At 51.0% G+C, this 25,024-nt stretch overlaps 1 protein-coding gene and 1 long non-coding RNA gene across 4 annotated transcripts; both read right to left on the bottom strand.

The window, feature by feature from the left end:
• Window positions 1-523: 523 nt before the first annotated feature.
• Window positions 524-4,787, bottom strand: LOC128791878 (uncharacterized). Of its 3 annotated transcripts, none has more exons than XR_008432202.1 (6): window positions 4,630-4,787; window positions 3,430-3,706; window positions 3,021-3,127; window positions 2,346-2,485; window positions 1,098-1,714; window positions 524-1,029 (listed from the first exon to the last, which is right to left on the bottom strand). It is a non-coding gene; the product is annotated as an uncharacterized LOC128791878 (long non-coding RNA). The 3 variants fall into 3 exon arrangements; XR_008432204.1 differs by having other exon boundaries at window positions 524-961; XR_008432203.1 differs by having other exon boundaries at window positions 1,602-1,714.
• A 1,586-nt stretch (window positions 4,788-6,373) lies between these two features.
• LOC128791509 (maestro heat-like repeat-containing protein family member 6) lies at window positions 6,374-11,771 on the bottom strand. Its single transcript, XM_053949231.1, has 14 exons — window positions 11,177-11,771; window positions 10,856-10,920; window positions 10,412-10,741; window positions 10,079-10,228; window positions 9,674-9,821; window positions 9,282-9,466; window positions 9,062-9,199; window positions 8,677-8,791; window positions 8,368-8,505; window positions 7,959-8,135; window positions 7,678-7,833; window positions 7,428-7,529; window positions 6,964-7,066; window positions 6,374-6,689 (listed from the first exon to the last, which is right to left on the bottom strand). The coding sequence occupies exons 5-14, from the start codon at window positions 9,809-9,811 to the stop codon at window positions 6,562-6,564; spliced, it is 1,380 nt and encodes a 459-aa protein (XP_053805206.1). The 5' UTR covers window positions 9,812-9,821; window positions 10,079-10,228; window positions 10,412-10,741; window positions 10,856-10,920; window positions 11,177-11,771; the 3' UTR covers window positions 6,374-6,561.
• Between the last annotated feature and the right edge of the window lie 13,253 nt (window positions 11,772-25,024).

Here is a 25,024-nt window from a genome sequence, read left to right as displayed (position 1 = left end):
ATTTCTGCATCTCTTTTAACACCTAAAATAACTACAGCTCACACTTGAACCACATTAAATGAACTTACTTATTAACTAGCCAAATGAAACAATAACACATCTATAACATTAAATAAATTACTGCCAAATAGGAACATCTTTAAACATACTACCTTACAAAATAAAACAACTGTTAATTTTTTATTATTCACACATAATCATAAATATAAAACATTTAAAAAATATATAAATTGATGAAATCACAAGAAATCAATTTACAAAAACATTACAAAAATTTTAAATTAATCAATCACACATAAATAAAAAATAACGAAATAATATTTTCAAGAATTAAAACATCACTAAATAACTTAAATCATTATTAAAAATTAAAATACTCATATTATTAATAATTACTGCTTTTTATCTCCCCTACCAATTTAAATTTTTACATAGAACTCTACAAAAATCCTTAACAAGTATATTTATAACTTAAATTTAAAACATTTATAGATAAACATACTTAATGAATAATTTACACACCAAACAACTAAACTAACAAGAAAAACCTAATAAAATACTAATATATTCATAACATAAAAACCCCAAATCATTAACATAAAAACCCATATAAACACATGAAAATACCTACAGTTAAAAAAGACGTACCTTAATGAACAATATTCATAGCTTAATAATTCATTACAAACTCTTACCAATTAATGATTAACATTAATTACTTGATACCAATAAAATACAAGAAAATGTTACTTTAGCCAATAACTATAATAAAATATCATAACTAATAACTTAAAATCACACTTTATTAAAAATATAAAACGGTGAAGCAACGTATCATAAAAACTCCCATTATTATCACTACACAGATATACATAGATACGCATATATCTATATACAGGTAGATCATATACCCATCTCAACAGCAGCATCTGGGACCGATTCCTGTTTTCTCTCTTGTCTCCTAAATTTATTAGCCAGAGAGGATGGAGTAAGGAAATAATTTTATTTATCACCTTGTTCTCCAGAAACCTGAAAAACAAAATAAAACAGAACAAAAAGAAAAAAAAGAAAACCACATTTGAAAGGCAGATTCTCACCAGCAGCTGGTCCATCTCCTACGGGGGACCATATTCTAGGGCACTTTTGGTGCACTTGCCTGAACCTGTCAGGGCACTCTGTGCTTGCAGAAGAGATTTTTTTTTGTCAGGGAGAGGCAAGGGGAGGAGAAATAACGTTCTAGACAGCTCAAATCCATTACTGTGCCACTTCCTGTGCAGCAGGTCCTGTGACAGGATGGGAACTGAGGCTGCTTGAAATTTAAAAGCTAAAGACACCAGCACAAGGTGTCCTTTTGCTTTGTCAAGGAAGTGATTCCCAAATCACACAGCCCCCCCACCATCGTCCCTCCTACCACCACCTGAAAGCCTCTTGATTCTCTTCTCAAAAACACAAGGGACACCTCAGAGTTCAGCAAGTTCTGCCAGTGCAGCCCTCGGTGCCCCCGTCTCCAGGTCTGTCCCCCTTGCTTTCATCCTCAGCCACGTCATTCTTCAGCCGTGGACAGGAAATTGTCCCCATGTCTCCCGTACTTGGCTGGTTACCTTTTCTCTAAGCTGTGCAGGACCCACAAGAGGAGGCTGTGATCCTCTATCAGCTCATGGGCAGCTCTAGAGGTGACACGGGCAGCACTCTGTCATATCTCCAGAATACGACTCTGAAACAGACAATGCAACTTGTTCTTTTACAGTCAAGATCTGATTATCTAACTTAAAATGAGCAATTTGGCTGGTACCCGATCAACTTCCAGCTAAAATGAACACCGCCTGTTCTCAGCAACTCCAGAGAAGGAAAGACATTCTCCCTTCAACGCTTCACACCACAGGTGCTGCTCTTACAAGAAGTATTCAGGTAGCAAGACAATTTTCTCTTTTTGTCCGAGGTTTTGATACCTGAAATCCTCAGGGTGGATGCTCCCAAACCCGAGAGCTCCCAGCAGGCGAGTTTCCCTCCTGCCGAAGCATTGTGCAGGTGACAAACCTGCTGGCTGGGGAAATAGAGACCCCAAAAAGAAAAGGCCCCGACTGCAGGAGCAAAACCACGGCACCCCCGTGAGGCTCCACGACAGCAGGAACTGGTCCCAGTTTCAGGGGATAAGGATGGGACTGGTTTAGACACAAGCTAAATTATTTCCCCATCCACACATCCACAAAACCAACAAGGAACAGATTTTCAAGAGGACCAAGGCAGAATCAGCTATTCCTTTCTGTTTGGTACTTGAGATCTCGAGGCTATACAAGCTTTTGTGGTTTTGGGGTATTTGGGAACTGTTCTTTTTCAATTCTTACCTGGGAGCCCTGGTCACACAAAGGACTGCTGAGAAAGGCAAGAATGACCCGGAAAATCCTCTGGTAGACATAAAGCTCACAGCAATGTTTGTCACGCAGCCCTTCCCAAGAAATCTGAGGATCCACTCATGCTCTGTTTTCTATGGGAAGCCACAAAGAAAAACACCACTGTCAGACATTCTGACATTTCCAAAGGATACCTGCTCCTAAGAGCACAAAACCCCGGTTCCCTCCGAGTGCCAGCTCAGGGCTCACCACAGCTTCTTCTGGACTTCTCCATTTCCATTCCTACCAAATTTAATCGCTAACATCCACTGGGAACAGTCAGTCTGCAGCCCAAACATGCAGTGGAAATGGAATTTTAGAAGTTGCTGTTTCTAAAATACTTCAGTTGAACTCAAAGTTACTAACCTAAACTCAAAGAGGAATTGTAGCTAGCTGGGGCAGAACATTCTTTTCTCGTGCTCACAGAGCATACGCAGCACAACTCCTTGTGCGTTAGTGTCAAGAAAACAACCAAGACCCCACAGAAATAACATTTTGAATTCCTATAGGAAACAGAAGAAAGACGCTTCTAATTAACTACCCGTGGGAGAATGAGGTCTCGTCGTATTTTTATGACTGTTTTTAATACATTTCTGAAGAATTACTGGATACCTAAAATGGGACTCTCACCTCAAAATCAAAACTGTAGAAAAGCTGGAGAAAACCCGGTACCTTCCTCAGGTCCAAACACCGGTGCGACAGAAGGAATCTCTTTACCCTTATGTACACGTGCTCCTCTGTAAAGAGAAAAGGCTGGCATGGTGGAGGAGGACAGCGCTCCCAATCCACAAGCACGGATGACAATTCGTGGAAGCTGCAGTCAGTGAGCGTGCAGCGCTCCGAGCTGGGAGAACAGCCCGGCAACTGCAGAAGGCCTTTGCTCTGAGGCGCATTCCCAGTGCTGCCCACCCTCCCCTTCTCTTGCCCAGGAGGAAAAGCTCAGGCAAGAGCGCACGAGCACAGAGCAGGTGAGGGGATCAACACTCCCCAGGGCTCTGTTTTTCACCCCAGCAGTGACACACGCAGCACGTTCCAGTACCTGGCTTCAGGATCTGCTGTGCCACACGAGCAGCGCAGAGGGTGAGGGAGAAGGTGAACATGAGGCTTGGCTGCCTGATTCCGTTCTGCATGGCATCCAAGAGATACAGCAACGGTAAGGGCCCCGGGAGAGAAGCCTGAAGCACAGCCCAAATGAACACAGCGGGAGCAGGAAGACATCGATCAGCTTCCGGGACATTTCACGGGTCACACAGGTAAGAGCCCCAGTTCAGCAAACCTGAGGCTTTGGCGACGTCAGGATCAAAACACCCGGAAACCTGTGAGAAAGAAACCAAACTGCAGCCGGCTAAAAGCCGTCCCTGCCGACGACTCCTTCAAACAACTTGTTCACGAGGAGGCAGGGATTGATTCAATACTCATCAGCCCATCTGGCCAAGGTCAGAGCTCTGTGCCCACCCAGGACACGGCAGCCAGCAGGGACCCTTCTCCCACTCTCCAGCACGGACCTGTGAAGCCAGGGAGAAGTTTACGGAGCAGCAACAGCCAGAAGATGCTCTCTGCTTCTGTACGCTCTCTGATCCATCACTCCCAAGGAAAGTCCCCATGGATCGGAAGCAACCACCTCTCATTTCTCCTCCGCAATCATCACTGCCTTGCCTTTCTCTGCAAGTGTTTCCTCCCGTGCCCGTCCCCAGAGCACCTTTAGTCCATCTTTTCCTCCCAACCGCAGCTCTCCAGCACAAATGCCCCTTCTCACACAGACAAAGCAAACACTCATCTGCCTCAGCTTTTGGCCTAGAAAGTAAAAACCTCAGTGCATCCGCCTATGTGATTAAAACACAGAGACGCACGGGTGGATATAGATGGAAAGCTTTTCAGGAGAGAAAAGAGCTGATTTGCTAGCACGCTTCCATACAGCTTCAGAAAAATCAGAATCCATAGTAACTCCTAAGACCCCTGCTGAGGAACCCAGCCCTCCTGGGAACACCCAATTCAGCAGCCACGGGAAAAGGATGGGAGAAGCCAAGCTTGGGGTGAAAAAAAGATGACATCAACACAGTAGCCTGTAAAAAGCCTTCACACAGCAACAGTGGGAGCCAGTCCCATTTGCTCCGTCCCTGCTTTTTGGGATGACACAAACAGGAAATGAAAACACGTGAAACACAAGGCACACCTATAGGGTGTACCAGGTGGTCCTTTTGGCAGCGTGGATGACAAAGGTCTCTTTCTGCACACTTACAGGCAGCCCGGTTTCAATCCATCCTTAGCCCAAGCCTTCCTCGCCTCCCATTCGCCAGCGCTCTGCTCTGGCCTTTGGAGCGCTGGCCCCGTCCTCCCGCAGCAGCACGGCACCGGAACACAGCGAGGCAAAGCGTGCCGGAGCCGCCCGTGCTGTCAGCGTACCTGTCAGCTCCCGGCGGTGGGCAACTCCGGCCCTGCGGGCAAGGGGGAGACGGCTCGGGCACCTCCAGGGGCTGCTCTGCCCCGATGCTTTCGCGTTCTCCTGCATTTCCCTGCACCGGAGGGGGGCCGGGAGGGGGGCGGTTTGTGTGAGAGTGGAGACGGTGGGAATGCGGCGGGACGAGACAGGGACGCGGCGGGACGGGGACGACTCGCTTGACCTTCCAAAGATGCCGGCAGAAAGGGCGGGGAAAGCCGGGGCCCCGCTCCGCCGACTGCGCCGCCTGCATGCCACCCCGGCGGGATTTTCCGGCACGCGGTCGCTTCCAGCGTCTTGAGAGGGACGCGTGCGGGGGTCTGGAAAGGGAGGTGCAGCCCTCTTCCGACGCCGCTCGCCTCCCGCCCGCTGCCCCCGGCCCGTGAGCGCTGCGACCGCGCCTCCGCCGGTGCCCACTTGCACCTGCCTCACTGGGAGCTCCCTGGGAAGCGCTTTCCCTGAGAAGCAAGCCCCTTTCCTCCAAAGGCGTTTTCCCAGAGGCACAGCTTATCTGGGGAACACCAACACACCCTTAAGGAACGCTGGCAAGGCTGAAGGACTTCATGTCCTTTCAGGCCAGGCACTCCAGCTCTCGCTCCTATTCCCCCAAGTGCGTTTCCAGGTGGAGGTTCAGACGTGCAGCCCCAGGCCCTCTACAAACACAAGCTGCTCACTGCCTCTTCACCTGCCTCAACTCCTGCCTGCGCTCACGGCACCAAAACCAGGCTGTTCCCGGCCACAGACCAGAGCCCTGTTCCCGCAGGACGCTCTTACCAGCACCTTCCAGGACTCTCCGCTGCGCACGCAGCGCTTTTCATGCCTGCTCCCAACAGGCTTTGGAAGGCAGAGCACAACCTGGCTGCCTCTGCCAGCAGCACACCCCAAACACAGGCGGAGGAAGAAGCAGCAGGGGCTGTTTTGCAGCCATGCCCAAGAGAAACTGGAAGGGTGCCCTCTCTGTGGGCTCACTTGGTTGGCTTTCTGACTGGCTCTGAGCCTGGGGCTGCCATTCCTCACCTCTGGAGACCAGAACCACACCCGGGATCCCAGCACTGCCTGACAGCGCTCCGGGCACTGGCACGGTGGCGCGTCCCAGTCTCGGGCACTGCGCTGCTGCTTCATTTGCTCTTAGGCACACCTAAAGCTCCCTGTTAAGCCCAGATGGTCGCTGGTTCTGTCCTCTTCCTCATGCTGTGCAGGGATGGAGCACTGCTGTGCTTTCAGGAAGCTATTCTTGAAACCTTCCAGCATTCCAAGCTCCTTTGCCCTCCGTGGATGCTTGCCATGGAATCCCTCACAGCTGGCTTCAGAGCATCCTCAGGTTGGCTCTTCCAAATTCCAGGGGCTCCAGGGTGCTCAGCAAGATCTGCAACTCCACAGTGCTGTGGAACTGCAGCTTCAGCATGGGCACCTTTCCAGCCTGATCTGCCCTCATTCCTCTGTGTGTGCGCACAAAAAACGGTGTGGAAGAGAACGGCAGCAGGGGTCTGTGTGTCCCAGGGCTCGGGATTGGCGTCGTTTCATCTCCACAGAGACGGAGGCCAAGTGAAAAAGCCAAACTCTTTATTAATGGAAGATGAAACAAAGGGATGAGCGGGGAGGTAAAAAAAGGGAATGGGCAGGGTCTGAGGGCTAGAGGAATGGAGCTGTCAAAAGACAGGAAGAGTGGAGAGAAAAAATGGGGACGGACAGTGTCTGAGGGCTGGAGGGAGGGAGCTATCTAGAGGGAGGGAGCTATGTAGAGGCAGGGAGAGGGCTGAAGCCACAAGAATTGTGCCCAGCGTCAGCTCTGCCTGGAGCGCCCTGACTGAGGCCGTGGAGCTCTTCCTGCTGCCCCCTCATCATGGGAAACTCGTCCATCCCTGAGAACAAAGAGCTCATCTTGGCCCCAGCGGCACAGCTCCCTGCCAGCGGCACTGCCAGCCCTGTGGCCACACGGCCTCGTGGCCCGGCAGGGCTCAGCCTGGGCCCTTGCCGCACGCTGCCGCCCGAGGGCACGGCTGCCGGAGGGCAACAGCAGCGCCCAGGCCAGGCGGGGCTCCCCTGCGCCGGGCCTGGATGGCACTGCCGGGGCAGCAGGCGGGGCTGGGGCCGAGCTGCGGCGGGGCGGGGAGGGAGCCCGGGCTCGTGGCTCACCCATGAAGCTGAGGGCCGCCGCTCGCAGGGGCTCCTCTGGGCTCTCCAGGTAGGGGAGGGCCCGGCGCAGGTGCTCGGCCGCTCGGCTCCTGTCCTCTGCCAGCTGGAGAGAGCGGCAGGAGGGAAGGCTTGGTGCGGGCTCAGCCCCTGGGCCGGCCGCTCCCTGCGTCCAGCCCCGGCCTCCCCTGCCCGCACAGCCCTGAGACCCGGCCAGCAGTCGCTGGCGCCGGGCTCTGAAGGGGGCAGAGGGACGGCTGCTGCCCGGGGAGCCGCGGGGCCGCCCCGCAGCCCTGCTGGGCCGGGGCTCCATCGGCACCCGGCTGGGGCCCACGGGAGCCTGGAGAAGAGCCTGCGCGGCCTCTGGCTGCAGCAGCGGGCAGGGGCACAGCTGCCAGCCCACACACTGAGCACCGCGCTCAGGGGGCTTCTCCAGGCTGAGGCTGGGCCTTCCAGGCCGTTCTTACCAGGCACTTGACAAACTTTGACAGCTGCTCCTTCTCCACCAGCTGTTCGAGATCTCTCCTTGTCAGGAACTTGGCCGCACAATGCAGCGTTTCCCGAGAGGCCTGGAGAGCAGCAGAGACCCAGAGATGGCCCCACAGCCCAGGGCACAAGACCTGTGTCCCTGTGCCAAGGCCTGGAGGAGGCTGCAGCCCGCCAGGCGCCAGGGCAGGAGGCAGCCGAGCCCCCTCCAAGCATCATAGAAATGCTCACCTTTGCCACGTGCCAGTTGTCATCATGGCAGTAGATTAAAAGTGCGTACAGGCTCTTGTTCACAATTGTCTTCAGGGGCTTTTTCCCCTCATCCGCTACCAATTCCATCAGCTTACAGAAGAGCTGAATGCAGAGCAACTGCACGTGGCTGTTGTCCTAGAGGAAAGGAAAAGACCTATACCAGCTACTCCAGGCCCACCTGGGCAAAGGCCTGAAAATCCACAGGGCACAAAGTTTCTGGGAAGCACCTGATGCCTGTGGCTCAGGATGCAGAACCTTACGTGGTCAAAGAGCAGCCGGAGCACCTCAGCCAGCTTTGGGGCAGTGGTGCCGGATAGCAGGATGCCGTGGTGCGGGAGCACATTCGTGAGCACACGGAGGCTCATGCTGACCACCTCTCCATCTGCATCCCTCAGCAGCTCCAGAAGGCTGCGAGACAGACTGCACATCCTTCCGGCCTGTGTGGAACTCAAGGCTGTGCTGGGAAGCCATGGACGGCTGCATGGCCAACACCGCCCTGGCACTGCAACCCCACCCTGCTGCTGCAGGGCCCACAGGCCAAAGGCCTGTCCCAAAGCACTGGGGCAGGTGAGGCAGGAGAGCTGGGAGTAGCTGCCTCAGCTCCTGAAGCCCTGCCAGCCCAAGGGGCTGCTTTGCCCGGCGCAGCTTCAGCCGCTGCCCCCTTCTCACCATCGAGGGATCCTTGCTGAGCACCATGAGGCCTCTGAGTGCCAGGCGACGCCTCTGACTGCATTCACTCTGGAGGTGCCTTGACATGATCTTCAGGACGCTGCCACCACATTTACTCAAGTCCAGGCAATCCAGGACCTGAAAGGCACAGGGCAGTGACAGGGGAGCCGGCCGGCAGGAGCCCAGAAGCGCACAGGGCTGGGCCTAGGCAGCAGCACAGGGCGTGGGCACTGTCCTGGCAGCTGTGGCTACGAGAGAGCAGGGAGCTGGGAGGCAGCTGAGCGAGGTAGCGCTGACCAACAGGCTCACCTCCACAAGGAATGCCAGGGCAGGCAGATCCCAGCACGGCTCCTCCCTGCTGAGGTGCCAGAGCATGTGGGGTGCGATGCAAGAACAGTAAAGGATCGAGACACGGCGCATCTCCCTGGCAGGGGGGAAAAAGGCGCTGAGGTGGGGAGACCAATCCACTCCCAGGACTGAGTCACAGAGGTCCGGTCTTTCCCCAGCATCCCTGGAGGGGATGTGGGTGCGTTGTGAGGCAGCCCTTTCTGGACACCCTCCTTTCCCAGCCTTTTCCAGTCTGCTCGGCTGTTCCTCGGTGGCAAGGCCCTCTGGCCCATGACCACAGGGACTGTGAGTGGCACCTGGAGACAGGGCACAAATGCCAGGGGCAGTGGGGAGAAGGGGGTCTCACCTGGCCAGCAGACCCATGGCATAGTGCTGGGTGTGAGCACGCAGCAGCGTGTCCCAGCCACGCTTGCGCTCCATAGCCATCACCATCTTGTCACACGGCAGTTGGTAGAGCAGAGCCTTCATGGCCTGCACTGCAAACCTGTATGCAGAGCAAAGCCCAGGTCACACTGGGAGCACTGGCACTGGCCACAAGGGCACGGGAAGAACAGGAGGACTGGGACCTGTTGGGCTCGCTGGGAAGGCGGTGTTCCTCCCAGCACGCTCTCCAGAAGTTATCAACTTCCTCTGGTGGCATCTGCTGTGTGGTGATGGCAACATGGAAGAGCAGAGCCACAAACAATCGCCCAGTAAAAGGGATCATCGCCTTGTTGTACACAGGCACGATCACCCAGATCACCAGAGTTGCCTGCAAAAGAAGCAGCCCAAGGCAGCGCTCAGTGCTGAGGTGTCCATGGGCAGGGCCCAAGGGCAGAGGCAGGGGGAGCAGTGGGCCTGGTGCCCCCTGAGCCTGCCCCTAGCCCCGGTTTCAGCCCAGCGCCTGAGGCACGGAGAGGATGGAATGCTGCTGGAAAGGTGACCTGGGGGCGAGCAGAGGCCAGGTCCAGAAACTCACAGCCAGGGCAAAAACAGCCTCATTGTCCCCATCGGAGGTGCACATTCTGTGCTGTGGCCAGTTCTCCATCACACAGAGCAGCGTTGGCAGCACTTTCTCCACTGCTGGTCCCGATGAGGCTATGGCTCTCCACATCATTGCAGCAGCTCTGTGGGATGGGAGCTCTGTGTCAGGGGCATCTCAGTCACAGCACCATGCCCTGTGCAGCTGTGGGGGCCCAGGTGACAGAGCCCCGGTGCCCTGAAGGGCAGGGAAGGAGCACTGGCAGCAGGCTCAGGAAACAGAGGGGCCTGAGGGTCCTGGGCCTCTCTGCCTGTCTGGCAGACCCCATTGGACAGGCTGTGCAGGGCCACGGGCCCTAAAGGCTGCTGAGCCCTGAGCTCTGAAGACTCATGGGCCCCGTACCTGTCACATGTTGGGGCACAGCGCAGGAGGGTCAGCACCACGTCAGCAGGGTGTTCTTCAGCCAGCCTCACAATGTCCCTTTGCAGCCTGGCATCCGCAGAGACGTGGGACAGGAGACTCTGGGTGGATGTTCTTCACTTTGGCTGGCACCTGGAGGAGACATGGGGGAGACTTGGAGCGCTGTCCATGGGAGAAACTTGCCCAGCTTCCCCCAAGAAGTGCTTCTGTTCCCGCCACACTGTGCTGGCCTCAAAGGCTGAGGGGCCCAGTGACCGTGGCTTGAGGGGACACACCATCCTGGGAGGCCTCCAGGCCTGGCCCCCGGCTGCTTACCCACTGCTGAGAAGGAACAGCACTCTCTTTGAAAAAATCCATAGTCGGAGCAGGAATCATAGTTGGAGCAGGCGTGGTACCAGTATTTGTGAGGCCCTGAGTCTCTCTGGTTTTGGCGGTTGTGATGGCCACATCCTCAGTGACTGCCATCTCAGGCTTTGCCCTATGACCGTTCATTCCAGCCTCAGAGTCTTCTGAGATCTCAGCTGAATCTGGGCTGACATCAGGCTCTGCCTGGAGCTCAGTCATCCCCGAGTCAGGCTTGGCCGGGCCCTCAGCTGCTGTGCTGCCGGTCTTTCTACGCCGAATGCGCAGGAACCTCCGGAACATCTGCAGGAGAACAAAGGACAGGGAAGCCCGGAGTGTTCCATGGAGTGCTCCAAGCGTGGTGCTGGGCTGAGCAGTGACAGCAGGCCCAGCCCAGGTGGGGATGGCTGCTGGTACCTTCAGGGTTCTGTGGAAGCGGCCACGGGCGGGTTCCCGCTCTTGTGTCCGGCCCAGGGCTGCATCTGGCAAAGAGCGAGCGCAGCCAGAGCTGAGGGGCTGCAGGAGAGGCCGGAGAACACAGCCCAGCCCTGCGCTCCCCAGGCAGGGACAGCCCCGGGATGCCCCAGGGGATGGAGCACGGCCCCTGTTCCGTCCTGTCCATGGGCATGTCCCCAGGTGATGGGATGGGCTGGGATGGGATGGGCTGGGATTGGATGGGATAGGATGGGGTCAAGCTGGCTGCAGGCATCAGCCCTGTGGCCCCACTCTGCCACTCACCATCCTGCAGTGTCTGGATCTGCTCTGGCTCTTCAGGCTGTTGTGCTGGGGCAGCTCCAGGGCCTTTCTTTTTTCCCCCCCTGAACACATTGCACAGGCTGAGAAATCTGCCCGCCATTCCACCAGCTAACCTTGAAGGCACCTTCTAGAGAGATGCCTCAGGATATATCCAAGTCAACAATTGCAGTTGAGCCTTGAAGACACCTGAGACAGAGGAGCCTCAGGAAGGCTGCAGGACAGCAAGTCCTGCACTGTGGTCTGGAGGGCTCCTGCCACAATGACAGGAGACTCCTCGTAAATGATTCTGATCACCAAGTCCCACAGTCTGGCCGCGAGGTCAGCTGCAGGAATAACGCCTTGGAAAATTGCTGGGTCAGACACAAATGAGCACGCTGTGGGGGGGCTCCTCACAGCACTACTCGGTTCTGTCCTGTCCTGATGTGTGCACCAAGGACTGTGGCGTGCTCTTGTCACCGCCAGCTCCTATGTCACCACGTGTCACAAAGGGAGGGCCCTTGGACACCCTGTCCTGTTCCATTCCAGGCTGACCATGCTGCAGCGTGTCACAAAGGGACCTTGCACACACTGTCACCTGCCCTGGGGCTGCCCCCAGCCCCCTCAAAATGGCCCAGGTTGGAAGGAATCCCTGGCTCCAAGTGTCTAAGACAGCCCGACAGGATCTTTAGGAACAGCTCAAACCATCAGCAAACCCTGCCCTGCTCTGCAGGATCAGGGCATTTAAGAATCCTCAATTCTTAAAGGCTTTACTTCTCATTGCACAACTGAAGGAGTTTCCAACATTTGCAAACTTCTCAAATTCATAGTGATTGCCGGAGAACGTGAAGGATTTGGAAGTTTGTTCCTGTCTAAAAGCAGCAATTAATTTGCCTTAACACATTCCATTGAAAGTCACTTTGGAAACATAGCACTATACAGAGGCAAAAAGAAGGCCATTCTTTGGTGTGCTGATTTATTAAAGAAATATGGATATTGATCTAGCACCAATATCCAACTGACACGGACAAAAACTCTCTAACACAGTTTTAAAGTTAGAAAGTGTATGTTCATTGCGACGCCGGACAGCGTGTGGGATAGCTCCCAAATACACACTGCACCTTTCCAATGATTACAGAGTCCTTTTATCCACACAAGAATTGAATACCCAAAATACAAAGACATATTCATCATTTTGGTACATGCCATTCCTCGCTTCCTATGCTAATCATTTCAAAAGCTATTAAGCATGTGTAGTTTGTTCCTTGAAATGGGTCGGTGGTCCCTTTCATGGGGAGGGGTCCCAAAATGAGGAAGTCAATGAAGTCTTCCTCATTCTGACCTTTCTACCTTTTCAATGCAAATATGACAAATGAACCTTGGTAGAACTCCCATTCCTTGTCTTCAATTGGTTTCAGAACAGAGGAGGCCCACAATTGTCTTACGTTCCTAATAGCTATTTGTCAGTTTCTATATTCTTCATTATAAACCCAGCTAACTAAACATTGTGTTGACGAGCAATCAATTATTAGTTAACTACTAACTCTTAACTTCATCAAGGCCCACTTACAGAATCTTTTTATTTTAATTAACTCTAGTAAAACTTGTCTCTAACTAAAATCTTAGCTCCTCTAAAATCTCTAAATTTCTTAAAGTTTTTGTTTCAGACCGACTGCCCATAGGGCTCCTTTAAGGATGCTTTGCTATGGAGCAAAAGAGACAACAGTTCAGCTTCTCATCTTGGGACCACAGTCCCCCCAATTTTCCCCTGGGGCCAAGGGTCCAGGAACAGAGATCATCTTCTTCCTGAAGACACAGGCCATCACCATTCTCTCTTTAGCTTTCCTCTGTTCTTGCTATTCTTGTGCTGGTGGTTGCTGAAGCAGGTCTCCTTGGGTCACCACTGCATCCCCCTAAAATGCAGTCTCTATTGCAGGAAAATTTGGTTTAGTCTACGGCTAACAAGAAAAGTCTAGCTAAAAGCTACCTCCATCATCTTCTCCCACCTCAAAATTTCTTTTTCTAACATCTCAAGGCCTAGACTGTCTCTCTTCTACTACAAATCGAGGAGGGGTAATATTTTACAAAGCCCTCATTTCCCAGGAAAGGGTTAAAAGTTCTGACTCCCTAGACAGCTGAAATCTTTGCCCAGCATTCTCCATTCCCACACTGAGCATCATCCCCCCTCTTTCTCCTTCTCCTCTTTCCAGGTGCAGTCAAGATCTCTGTCTCTTTCCCTCTAGAAGGGAAAGACAAAAGCATCTCCGTTTCTCTCCACCCTTCTGTCCGCAAAAGCCAGCTCAGTTCCAAACCTTCAGTCCCCTCAGCTTACACAAAGCCACATAGCTTCCCCTCCCCCACCCAGCCTATAGCTAAACCAGAGAGAGTCTGCACTCTCTAACCAGAAGGAAAGAGATAGTTCCCCTAGAAGTTCTTACTTTTAACCCTCTGTGTTCTCAAAAGCGTGTCCATACTTTCAGTAGTCACTGCAAGTAACAATATACAAACCTTACCACTAATTAGTTTGACCCAACTTACTGAACAAGAAATTCACTACCATATCAAACCACAGCAAGACCCAAGAAGACCATTGTGACATCATGAAACCTCATGGAACCAAGGCTCCATTGTTACCGTCCAGAACCAAGGAGACCATTGTGACATCATGGAACCTCGTGGAACCAAGGCTCCATTGTTACTGTCTACAACCAAGGAGACCATTGTGACATCATGGAACCTTGTGGAACCAAGGCTGCATTGTTCCAGTCCATAACCACGGAGATCATTGTGACATCATGGAACCTCATGGAACCAAGGCTCCATTCTTACCGTCCAGAGCCAAGGAGAACATAGTGACACCATTGAACCTCCTGGAGCCAAGGCTCCATTGTTACCATCCAGAACCAAAGAGACCATTGTGACATCATGGAAGCTCGTGGAACTAAGGGTCCTTTGTTACCGTTCATAACCAAGGAGACCATTGTGACATCACGGAACCTCGTGGAACCAAGCATCCATTGTTACTGTCCATAACCGCGAAGACCCTTGTGACATCATGGAAACTTGTGGAACCAAGGCTCCATTGTTACCGTCCAAAATGTAGGAGAACATTGTGACATCCTGGAACCTCTTGGAACCAAGGCTCCATTCTTTCTGGCCGGAACCATGTAGATCATTGTGACATCATGAAAGTTTCTGGAACCAAGGCTCCGTTGTTCCAGTCCATAACTGAGGAGACCATTCTGACGCCATGGAAATTCGTGAAACAAAGGCTCCATTGTTACCATCCAGAACCGAGGAGACCATTGTGACATCATGGAAGCTTGTGGAACCAAGGCTCCATTGTTACCCCCTAGAACCAAGGAGACCCTTGTGACATCACGGTACCTTGTACAACCAAGGCTCCATTGTTACTGTATAGAATAAAGGAGAGCATTGTAACATCATGGAACCTCGTGGAACCAAGGCTCCATTGTCACCGTCCAGAACCAAAGAGACCATTGTGGCATCATGGAACGTCGTGGAACCAGGGCTCCATTGTTACCGTCCAGAACCAAGGAGACCATTCTGACATCATGGAACCTCATGGAAAAATCCAGGTCCAAGGAGACCATTGTGACATCATGGAACCTCGTGGAACCAAGGCTCCATTCTTTCCGTCCGGAATCATGGAGACCATTGTGATGTCATGGAACCTCGTGGAATGAAGGCTCCAGTGTTCCACTCCATAACCGACGAGACCATTGTGACATCATGGAACCTCATGGACCCAAGGCTGCATTGCTACCGTCCAAAATCTAGGAGACCATTCTGACATCATGGAACCTTGTGGAACCAGGGCTCCATTGTTACCATCCAGAACCGGTGAGACCATTGTGACATCGTGGAACATCATGGAACCAAGACTCCATTGTTACCATCCAGAACGAAAGAGACCATTGTGCCATCATGGAATCTTGTGCAACCAAGGCTCCACTGTTAAAGTCCAGAACCAAGGAGACCATAGTGACATCATGGAACCTCCTGGAGCCAAGGCTCCATTGTTACCGTCCAGATTAAAGGACACCATTGTGATATCATGGAACCTCGTGGAACCAATGCTCCAATGTTCCAGTTCATAACAGCGGACACCATTGTGACATCATGGAACTTTGTGGAGCCAAGGATCCATTGTTCCAGTCCATAACTGCGGAGACCATTGTGACATCACGGAACCCGATTATAATTATAATGGGGGTAAATAAACCTCCATTATTTACCATCCAGGAACAAGGAAAACATAGTGACACCATGGAACCTCACGGAACCAAGCCGCCATTGTTACCCTCCAGAACGATAGAGACCATTGTGACATCATGGAACCTCATGGACCCAAGGCTCCATTGTTTACAGTCCAGATCCAAGGAGAACATTGTGACATCATGGAACCTCGTGGAATGAAAACTCCATTCGTACCGTCCAGAACCAAGGAGGTCATTGTAACATTACGGAACCCCGTGGAACGAAGGCTCCATTGTTCCAGTCCATAACTACGGAGACCATTGTGACATCATGGAATCCAGTGGAAACAAGGCTCCATTATTACCGTCCAGAACCAAGGAGAACATTGTGACACCATGGAACCTCGTGGAACCAAGGCTCCATTATTACCGTCCAGAACCAAGGAGACCATCGTGACATCATGGAACCTCATGGAACCAAGCCTCCATCGTTACTGTTCATAACCGCGGACACCATTGTGACATCATGGATCCTCGTGGAAACAAGGCTCCATTCTTTCTGTCCGGAATCATGGAGACCATTCTGACATCATGGAACCTCGTGGAACAAAGCCTCCCTTGTTGCTGTCCAGAACCAAAGAGACCATTGTGACATCATGGAAGCTCGTGGAACCAAGGCTCCATTGTTTCCGTCCAGAACCAAGGAGACCATTGTGACATCATGGAACCTCGTAGAACGAAGGCTCCATTGTTACTGTCCAGAACCGAGAAGACCATTCTGACATCATTGAACCACGTGGAACCAAGGCTCCATTGTTTGAGTCCATAACCGCGGACACCATTGTGACATCATGGAACCACGTGGAACCAAGCCTCTATTGTTGCCCTCCAAAAACAAAGAGAGAATTGTGACATCACGGAACCTCGTGGAACCAAGTTGCCACTATTTCCGACCGGAACCATGGAGACCACTGTGATGTCATGGAATCTCATGGAACCAAGGCTCCATAGTTACCGTCCAGAACTGAGGAGGCCATTGTGACGCCATGGAACTTCATGAAACGAAGGCTCCATTGTTCCAGTCCATAACCATAGAGACCATTGTGACATCATGGAACCACCTGGAACCAAGCCTCCATTCTTCCAGTCCATAACCGGGGAGACCATTGTGACATCATGGAATCTTGTGGAACCAAGGCTCCAATGTTCCAGTCCATAACCGTGGACACCATTGTGACATCATGGAACCTTGTGGAACAAAGGTTCCATTTTTCCAGGCCATGACTGCGGAGACCATTGTGACATCACCGAACCTCGTGGAACCAAGGCTCCATTAATACCGTCCAGGAACAAGGAGAACATAGTGACACCATGGAACCTCGTGGAACCAAGCTTCCATTGTTACCCTCCAGAATGAAAGAGACCATTCTGACATCATGGAACCTCATGGAACCAAGGATCCATTGTTACCCTCCACTACTAAAGAGAAAATTTCGACATCATGGAACCTCGTGGAGCCAAGCCTCCGTTGTTTACAGTCCAGATCCAAGGAGAAAATTGTGGCATCATGAAACCTTGTGGAACCCAGGCTCCATTCGTACCGTCCAGAACCAAGGAGGTCATTGTGACATCATGGATCCTTGTGGAATCAAGGCTCCATTGTTCCAGCCCATAACAGCAGAGACCATTGTGACATCATGGAACCTCGTGGAAACAAGGCTCCATTATTACCGTCCAGAACCAAGGAGAACATAGTGACACCATGGAACCTCGTGGAACCAAGGCTCCATTGTTACCATCGAGAACCAAGGAGACCCTTGTTACATCATGGAACATCGTGGAACAAAGCTTCCCTTGTTACTGTCCAGAACTAAGGAGACCATTGTAACATCATGGGACCTTGTGGAACCAAGGCTCCATTGTTACCGTCCATAACCAAGGAGACCATTGTGACATCATGGAACCTCGTGGAACCAAGGATCCATTATTACCGTCCAGAAGCGAGGAGAGCATTGTGACATCATGGAACCTCATGGAACCAAGGCTCCGCTGTTACCGTCCAGAAGCAAGGAGACAATTGTGAGATCATGGAACCTCGGGGAACCAAGCCTCCATTGTTACTGTCCAGAACCATGGAGACCACTGTGACGTCAAGGAACCTCGTGGAACCATGGCTCCATTGTTACCATCCAGAACTGAGAAGACCATTCTGACATCATGGAGCCTCATGGAACCAATGCTCCACTGTCCCAGTCCATAACCGCGGAGTCCATTTTGACATCATGGAATCTCGTGGAACAAAGCCTCCATTGTTGCCCTCCAAAAACAAAGAGACCATTGTGACATCATGGAACCTCATGGAACCAAGACTCCATTGGTCCTCTCCATAACCGCGGAGGCCTTGTGACATCATGGAACCTCATGGAACCAAGGCTGCATTGCTACCGTCCAAAATCTAGGAGACCATTGTGACATCATGGAACCTTGTGGAAACAAGGCTGCATTGTCTCTGTCCGGAATCATGGGGACCGTTGTGACATCACGGAACCTCATGGAACCAAGGATCCATTGTTACCGTCGTGAACCGCGGAGACCATTTTGACATCATAGAACCTTGTTGAACCAAGGCTACATTGCTACCGTCCAAAATCTAGGAGACCATTGTGACATCACGGAACCTTGTGGAACCAAGGCTCCATTGTTACCGTCCAGAACCAAGGAGACCATTGTGACACCATGGAATCTCGTGGAACCAAGGCTCCATTGTTACCGTCCATAACGTAGGAGAGCATTGTGACATCACGGAACCTCGTGGAACCAAGGCTCCATTATTACCGTCCAGGAACAAGGAGAATATATCGACACCATGGAACCTCGTGGAACCAAGTCTCCATTGTCACCCTCCAGAACGAAAGAGACCATTGTGACATCATGGAACCTCATGGAACCGAGGCTCCATTGTTACCCTCCACTACCAAAGAGACCATTGTGACATCGTGGAACCACGTGGAACCGAGGCTCCATTGTTTACAGTCCACATCCAAGGGGAAGATTGTGATATCATGGAACCTCGTGGAACCAAGGCTCCATTGTTACCGTCCATAACCAAGGAGACCATTGTGACATCATGGAACCACGTGGATCGAAGCCTCCATTGTTGCCCTTCGAAAACAAAGAGACAATTGTGACATCATGGAATCTCATGGAACCAGGGCTCCATTGTTACTGTCCGGAACCGAGAAGACCATTCTAACATCATCGAACCTCGTGGAACCAAGGATCCATTGTTACTGTCCATAACCGTGGAGACCATTGTGACATCATGGAACCCCGTGGAACCAAGCCTCCATTGTTGCCCTCCAAAAACAAAGAGAGAATTGTGACATCATGGAATATTGTGGAAACAAGTCGCCATTATTTCCAAATGGAAGCATGGAGACCATTGTGACGTCATGGAACCTCGTGGAACCAAGGCTCCATAGTTACCATCCAGAACCATAGAGATCATTGTGACATCATGGAAACTCGTGGAACAAAGGCTGCATTGTTACGGCCCAGAACCAAAGAGACCATTGTGACATCATGGAACCTCGTGGAACCAAGGATCCTTTGTTACTGTCCAGAACCAAGGAGACCATTGTGACATCATGGAACCTCGTTGAGCCAAGCCACCATTGCTACCGTCCAAAATCTAGGCGACCATTGTGACATCATGGAACCTAGTGGAAAAAAGCTTCCATTGTTACCGTACAGAACCGGGGAGACCATTGTGACATCATGGAACATCGTGGAACCAAGCCTCCATTTTTACAATCCATAACCGCGGAGTCCATTGTGACATCATGGAACCTCGTGGAACCAAGGCTCCATTGTTACCGTCCAGAACCAAGGAAACCATTGTGACACCATGGAATCTCATGGAACCAAGGCTCCATTTTTACCGTCCAGAACGAAAGAGACCACTGTGACATCATGAAACCCCGTGGAACCAATGCTCCACTGTTATCGTCCAGGACCAAGGAGACCATTGTGACACCATGGAACCTCGTGGAAGCAAGCCTCCATTGTTACCGTCCAGAACCAAGGAGACCATTGTGACATCATGGAACCTCATGGAACCAAGGCTGCATTGCTACCGTCCAAAATCTAGGAGACCATTGTGACATGATGGAAGCTCGTGGAACCAAGGCTCCATTGGTCCAGTTCATAACCGCGGACAGCATTGTGACATCATGGAACCGCGTGGAATCATGCCTGCATTGCTACCATCCAAAATCTAGGAGACCATTCTGACATCATGGAATCTCGTGGAATCAAGGCTCCGTTCTTTCCGTCTGGAATCAGAGAGACCATTGTGACATCATGGAACCTCGTGGAACAAAGCCTCCATTGTTACCGCCAAGAACCAAACAGACCATTGTGACATTATGGAACCTCGTAGCACCAAGGCTCCATTTCTTCCGTCCGCAATCATGGGGACCATTGTTACATCATGGAACCCTATGGAACCAAGGCTCCATTGCTACCGTCCAAAATCTAGGAGAGCATTGTGACATCATGGAACATCGTGGAACCAAGACTCCATTATTACCGTCCATAACCGCGGAGACCATTGTGACATCATGGAACCTTGTGGAACTCACGCTCCATTGTTCCCGTCCTTAACCCCGGAGACCATTGTGACATCATGGAACCTTGTGGAACCAAGGCTCCATTGTTACCGTCCAGAACCAAGGAGACCATTGTGACACCATGGAATCTCGTGGAACCAAGGCTCCCTTGTTACCCTCCTGAACGAAAGAGACCATTGTGACATCATGGAACATCATAGAACCAAGGCTCCATTGTTACACTCCACTACCAAAGAGACCATTGCGACATTATTTAACCTCGTGGAACCAAGGCACCATTGTTTACCGTCCAGATCCAAGAAGAACATTTTGACATCATGGAACCTCGTGGAACCAAGGCTCCATTCGTTCCGTCCAGAATCAAGGAGAGCATTGTGACATCACGGAACTTCGTGGAACCAAGCCTCCATTGTTCCAGTCCATAACCGCGGAGACCATTGTGACATCATGGAACCTTGTGGAACCAAGTCTGCATTGCTACCGTCCAAAATCTAGGAGACCGATGTCACATCATGCAATTTCGTGGAACCAAGGCTCCATTCTTTCCGTCCGGAAGCATGGAGACCATAGTGACATCATCAAACCTCATGGAACCAAGGCTCCTTTGTTACCGTGCAGAACCAAAGCGACCATTGTGACATCATGGAACCTCATGGAACCAAGCCTCCAATGTTACCGTCCATAACCTAGGAGGCCACAGTAATATGGAACCTCGTGGAACCAAAATTTTATTGTTACCGTCTAGAACCGAGGAGACCATTGTGACATCATTGAACCTTGTGGAACCAAGGCTGAATTGTTCCAGTCCATAACCAAAGAGATCATTGTGACATCATGGAACCTCGTGGAATCAAGGCTCCATTGATACCGTCCAAAATCTAGGACACCATTGTGACATCATGGAACCATGTGGAACCAAGCCTCCATTGTTACCATCCAAAACCTAGGAGAGCATTGTGACATCATGGAAGCTCGTGGAACCAAGGCTCCATTGTTGCCGTCCACAGCCAAAGAGACCATTCTGACATCATAGAACCTCGTGGAACTAAGGCTCCATTGTTACCGTCCAGAACCAAGGAGAGCATTGCGATATCATGGAACCTCATGGAAACAAGTGTCCATTGTTACCGTCCAGAACCAAGGAGACCATTCTGACATCATGGAACCTCTGGGAACCATGCCTCCATTGTTACCGTCCAGAACCGAGGAGACCCTTGTGACATCATGGAACCTCGTGGAACCAAGGCTCCATTGTTACAGTCCATAACCGCGGAGACCATTGTGATATCATGGAACCACGTGGAACCAAGCCTCCATTGTTGCCCTCCAAAAAGAAAGAGACAATTTTGACATCATGGAACCTCATGGAAACAAGGCTCCATTGTTACTGTCCAGAACCGAGAAGACCATTCTAACATCCTGGAACCTCGTGTAACCAAGGCTCCATTGTTTCAGTCCATAACCGCGCAGACCCTTGTGACATCATGGAACCACGTGGAACCAAGCCTCCACTGTTACCGTCCAGGAAAAAGGAGAAGATAGTGACACCAAGGAACCTCGTGGAACCAAGCCTCCATTGTTACCGTCCAGAACCGAGGAGACCATTGTGACATAATGGGACCTTGTGGAACCAAGTTGCCATTATTTCCGACCGGAACCGCGGAGACCATTGTGACATCATGGAACCATGAGGAACGAAACCTCCATTGTTACCGTCCTGAGTCAAGGAGGCCATTGTGACGTCATGGAAGGTCGTGGAACCAAGGCTCTATTGTTACTCCCCATAACCGCGGAGGCCATTGTGACATCATGGAACCTCATGGAACAAAGGCTGCATTGCTACTGTCCAAAATCTAGACCATTGTGACATAATGGAACCTCGCGGAACCAAGACTCTATTGTTACAGTCCATAACCAAGAAGACCATTGTGACATCATGGAACCTCAGGGAATCAAGGCTCCATTGTTACCATCTAGAACTGAGGAGACCATTGTGACATCATGGAACCTCGTGGAACCAAGGCTCCATTGCTAACGTCCATAACCGCGGACACCATTGTGACATCATGGAACCGCATGGAACCAAGGCTCCATTATTACCGTCCAGAACCACGGAGACCATTGTGACATCATGGAACCTTGTGGAACCAAGGCTCCATTGTTCCAATCCATAACTGCGGAGACCACTGTGACATCATGGAACCTCATGGAACCAAAGCTGCATTGCTACCGTCCAACATCTAGGAAACCATTTTGACATCATGGAACCTCGTGGAACCAAGGCTCCATTGTTCCAGTCCATAACCGCGTGAGAGCATTGTGACATCATGGAACCTCGGGGAATCAAGGCTGCATTGCTACCGTCCAAAATCTAGGAGACCATTGTGACATCATGGAACCTCGTAGAACGAAGAATCCCTTGTTACTGTCCAGAACCAAAGAGACCATTGTGACATCATGGAAGCTCGTGGAACCAAGGCTCCATTGTTACCATCCATAACCGAGGAGGCCATTGTGACGTCATGGAACCTCATGGAACCAATGCTCCATTGTTACACTCCACAACGAAAGATACCATTGTGACATCATGGAACCTCGTGGATCCAAGGCTCCACAGTTACCCTCCAAAAACAAGGAGACGATTGTGACATCATGGAAACTCATGAAACCAATCCTCCATTGTTACCGTCCAGCACCGAAGAGACAATTGTTACATCATGAAACCTCGTGGAACCAAGGCTCCATTATTACCGTCCAGAACCCAAGAAACCATTGTGATATCATGGAACGTCATGGAACCAGTGCTCCATTGTTACCCTCCGCAACCAAAGAGACGATTGTGACATCATGGAACCTTGTGTAACTAATGCTCCATTCGTGCCGATCAGAACCGAGAAGGCCATTGTTACATCATGGAACCTCATGGAACCAAGGCTGCATTGCTACCGTCCAAAATCTAGGAGAACATTGTGACATCATGGAACCTCGTGGAACCAGGACTGCATTGTTACCCTCCAGAACGAAGAAGTATCTTGTGACATCATGGAACCTCATGGAACCAAGGCTGCATTGTTCCAGTCCAGAACCGAGGATGCCATTGGTACATCATGGAACCTTGTGGAACCAAGGCTCCATTCGTGCTGATCAGAACCGATAAGGCTATTGTTACATCATGGAACCTCATGGAACCAAGGCTGCATTGCTACCGTCCAAAATCTAGGAGAACATTGTGACATCATGGAACCTCGTGGAACCAAGGCTCCATTCTTTCTGTCGGGAAATATAGAGACCATTTTGACACCATGGAACCTCATGGAACCAAGGCCATTGTTACCGTGAAGAACGAAAGAGACCATTCTGACATCATGGAACCTCATGGAACCAAGGCTCCATTGTTACTTTCCATAGCCTAGGAGACCATTTTGACATCATGGAACCTCGTGGAACCAGGGCTCCATTGTTACCGTCCAGATCCAAGGAGACCATTGTGGCATCATGGAACCTCCTGGAGCAAGGGCTGCATTGTTACCCTCCAGAACGAAGGAGTCTCTTGTGACATCATGGAACCTCGTGGAACCAAGGCTCCATTGTTCCAGTCCATAACCGCGGAGACCACTGTGACATCATGGAACCTTGTGGAACCATGGTTCCATTGTTACCGTCCAGAACCGCGGACACCATTGGGACATCATGGAACCTCGTGGAATCAAGGCTCCATTGCTACTGTCCAAAATCCAGGAGTCCATTGTGACATCATGGAACCTCATGGAACCGAAGCTCCAATGTTACCCTCCAGAATGAAAGACACTATTGTGACATCATGGAACCTCGTGGAACCAAGGCTCCAGTCGTACAGTCCAGAACCGAGGAGCCCATTGTGACATCAGTGAACCTCGTGGAACCAAGGCTACATTGTTACTCCCCATAACCGCGGAGACCATTGTGACATCATGGAACCTCATGGAACCAAGGCTGCATTGCTACCGTTCAAAATCCAGGAGACCATTGTGATATCATGGAACCTCATAGTTTCAAGGCTCCATTCTTTCTGTCCAGATCCGAGGAGACCATCGTGACATCATGGAACCTCATGGAACCAAGGCTCCATTGTTACCGTCCAGAATAAAAGAGACTATTGTGACATGGAACCTCATGGAACCGAGCCTCCATTGATACCGTCCAGAACCTAGGAGACCATAGTGACATCATGGAACCTCGTGGAACTAAAAATCCATTATCACCATCTAGAACCGAGGAGACCATTGTGACATCATGGAACCTTGTGGATCCAAGGCTCCACTGTTCTAGTCCATAACCGCAGAGACCACCGTGACATAATGGAACCTCGTGGAACCAAGACTCCATTGTTACCGTCCACAACCAAGGAGAATATTTTGACATCATGGAACTTCATGGAACTAAGCCTCCATTGTTATCGTCCACAACCACGGAGACCATTGTGACATCATGGAACCTCGTGGAACCAAGGCTCCATTGTTCCAGCGATAACTTCGGGCACCATTGTGACATCATGGAACCTCATGGAACCAAGCCTCCATTGTTACCGTCCAGAAGCACGGAAACCATTGTGACATCATGGAACATTGTATATCCAAGGCTGCATTGCTACGGTCCAAAATCTAGGAGACCATTCTGACATCATGGAATTTCGTGGAAGGAAGACTCCATTTCTACCGTCCAGAATAGAGGAGACCATTGTGACACCATGGAACCTCATGGAACCAAGGCTTCATTGTTACCGTCCATAACCTAGGAGACCATAGTGACATCATGGAACCTTCTGGATACAAGGCTCCATTGTTCCAGTCCATAACCGCGCCGACCACTGTGACATCATGGAACCTCGTGGAATCAAGGCTCCATTGTTACCGTCCAGAATCAAGGAGAACATTGTGACATCATGATACCTCGTGGAACGAAGCCTCAATTGTTACCGTCCAGAACCAAAGAGGCCATTGTGACATCATGGAACCTCGTGGAAC

This window comes from Vidua chalybeata, chromosome 8, assembly GCF_026979565.1.
Source record: "Vidua chalybeata isolate OUT-0048 chromosome 8, bVidCha1 merged haplotype, whole genome shotgun sequence".
NCBI classification, from domain to species: Eukaryota; Metazoa; Chordata; class Aves; order Passeriformes; family Viduidae; genus Vidua; species Vidua chalybeata.
The sequence above is the reverse complement of the archived record's forward strand: the minus strand, read 5'-3'. Positions and strand labels throughout refer to the sequence as shown.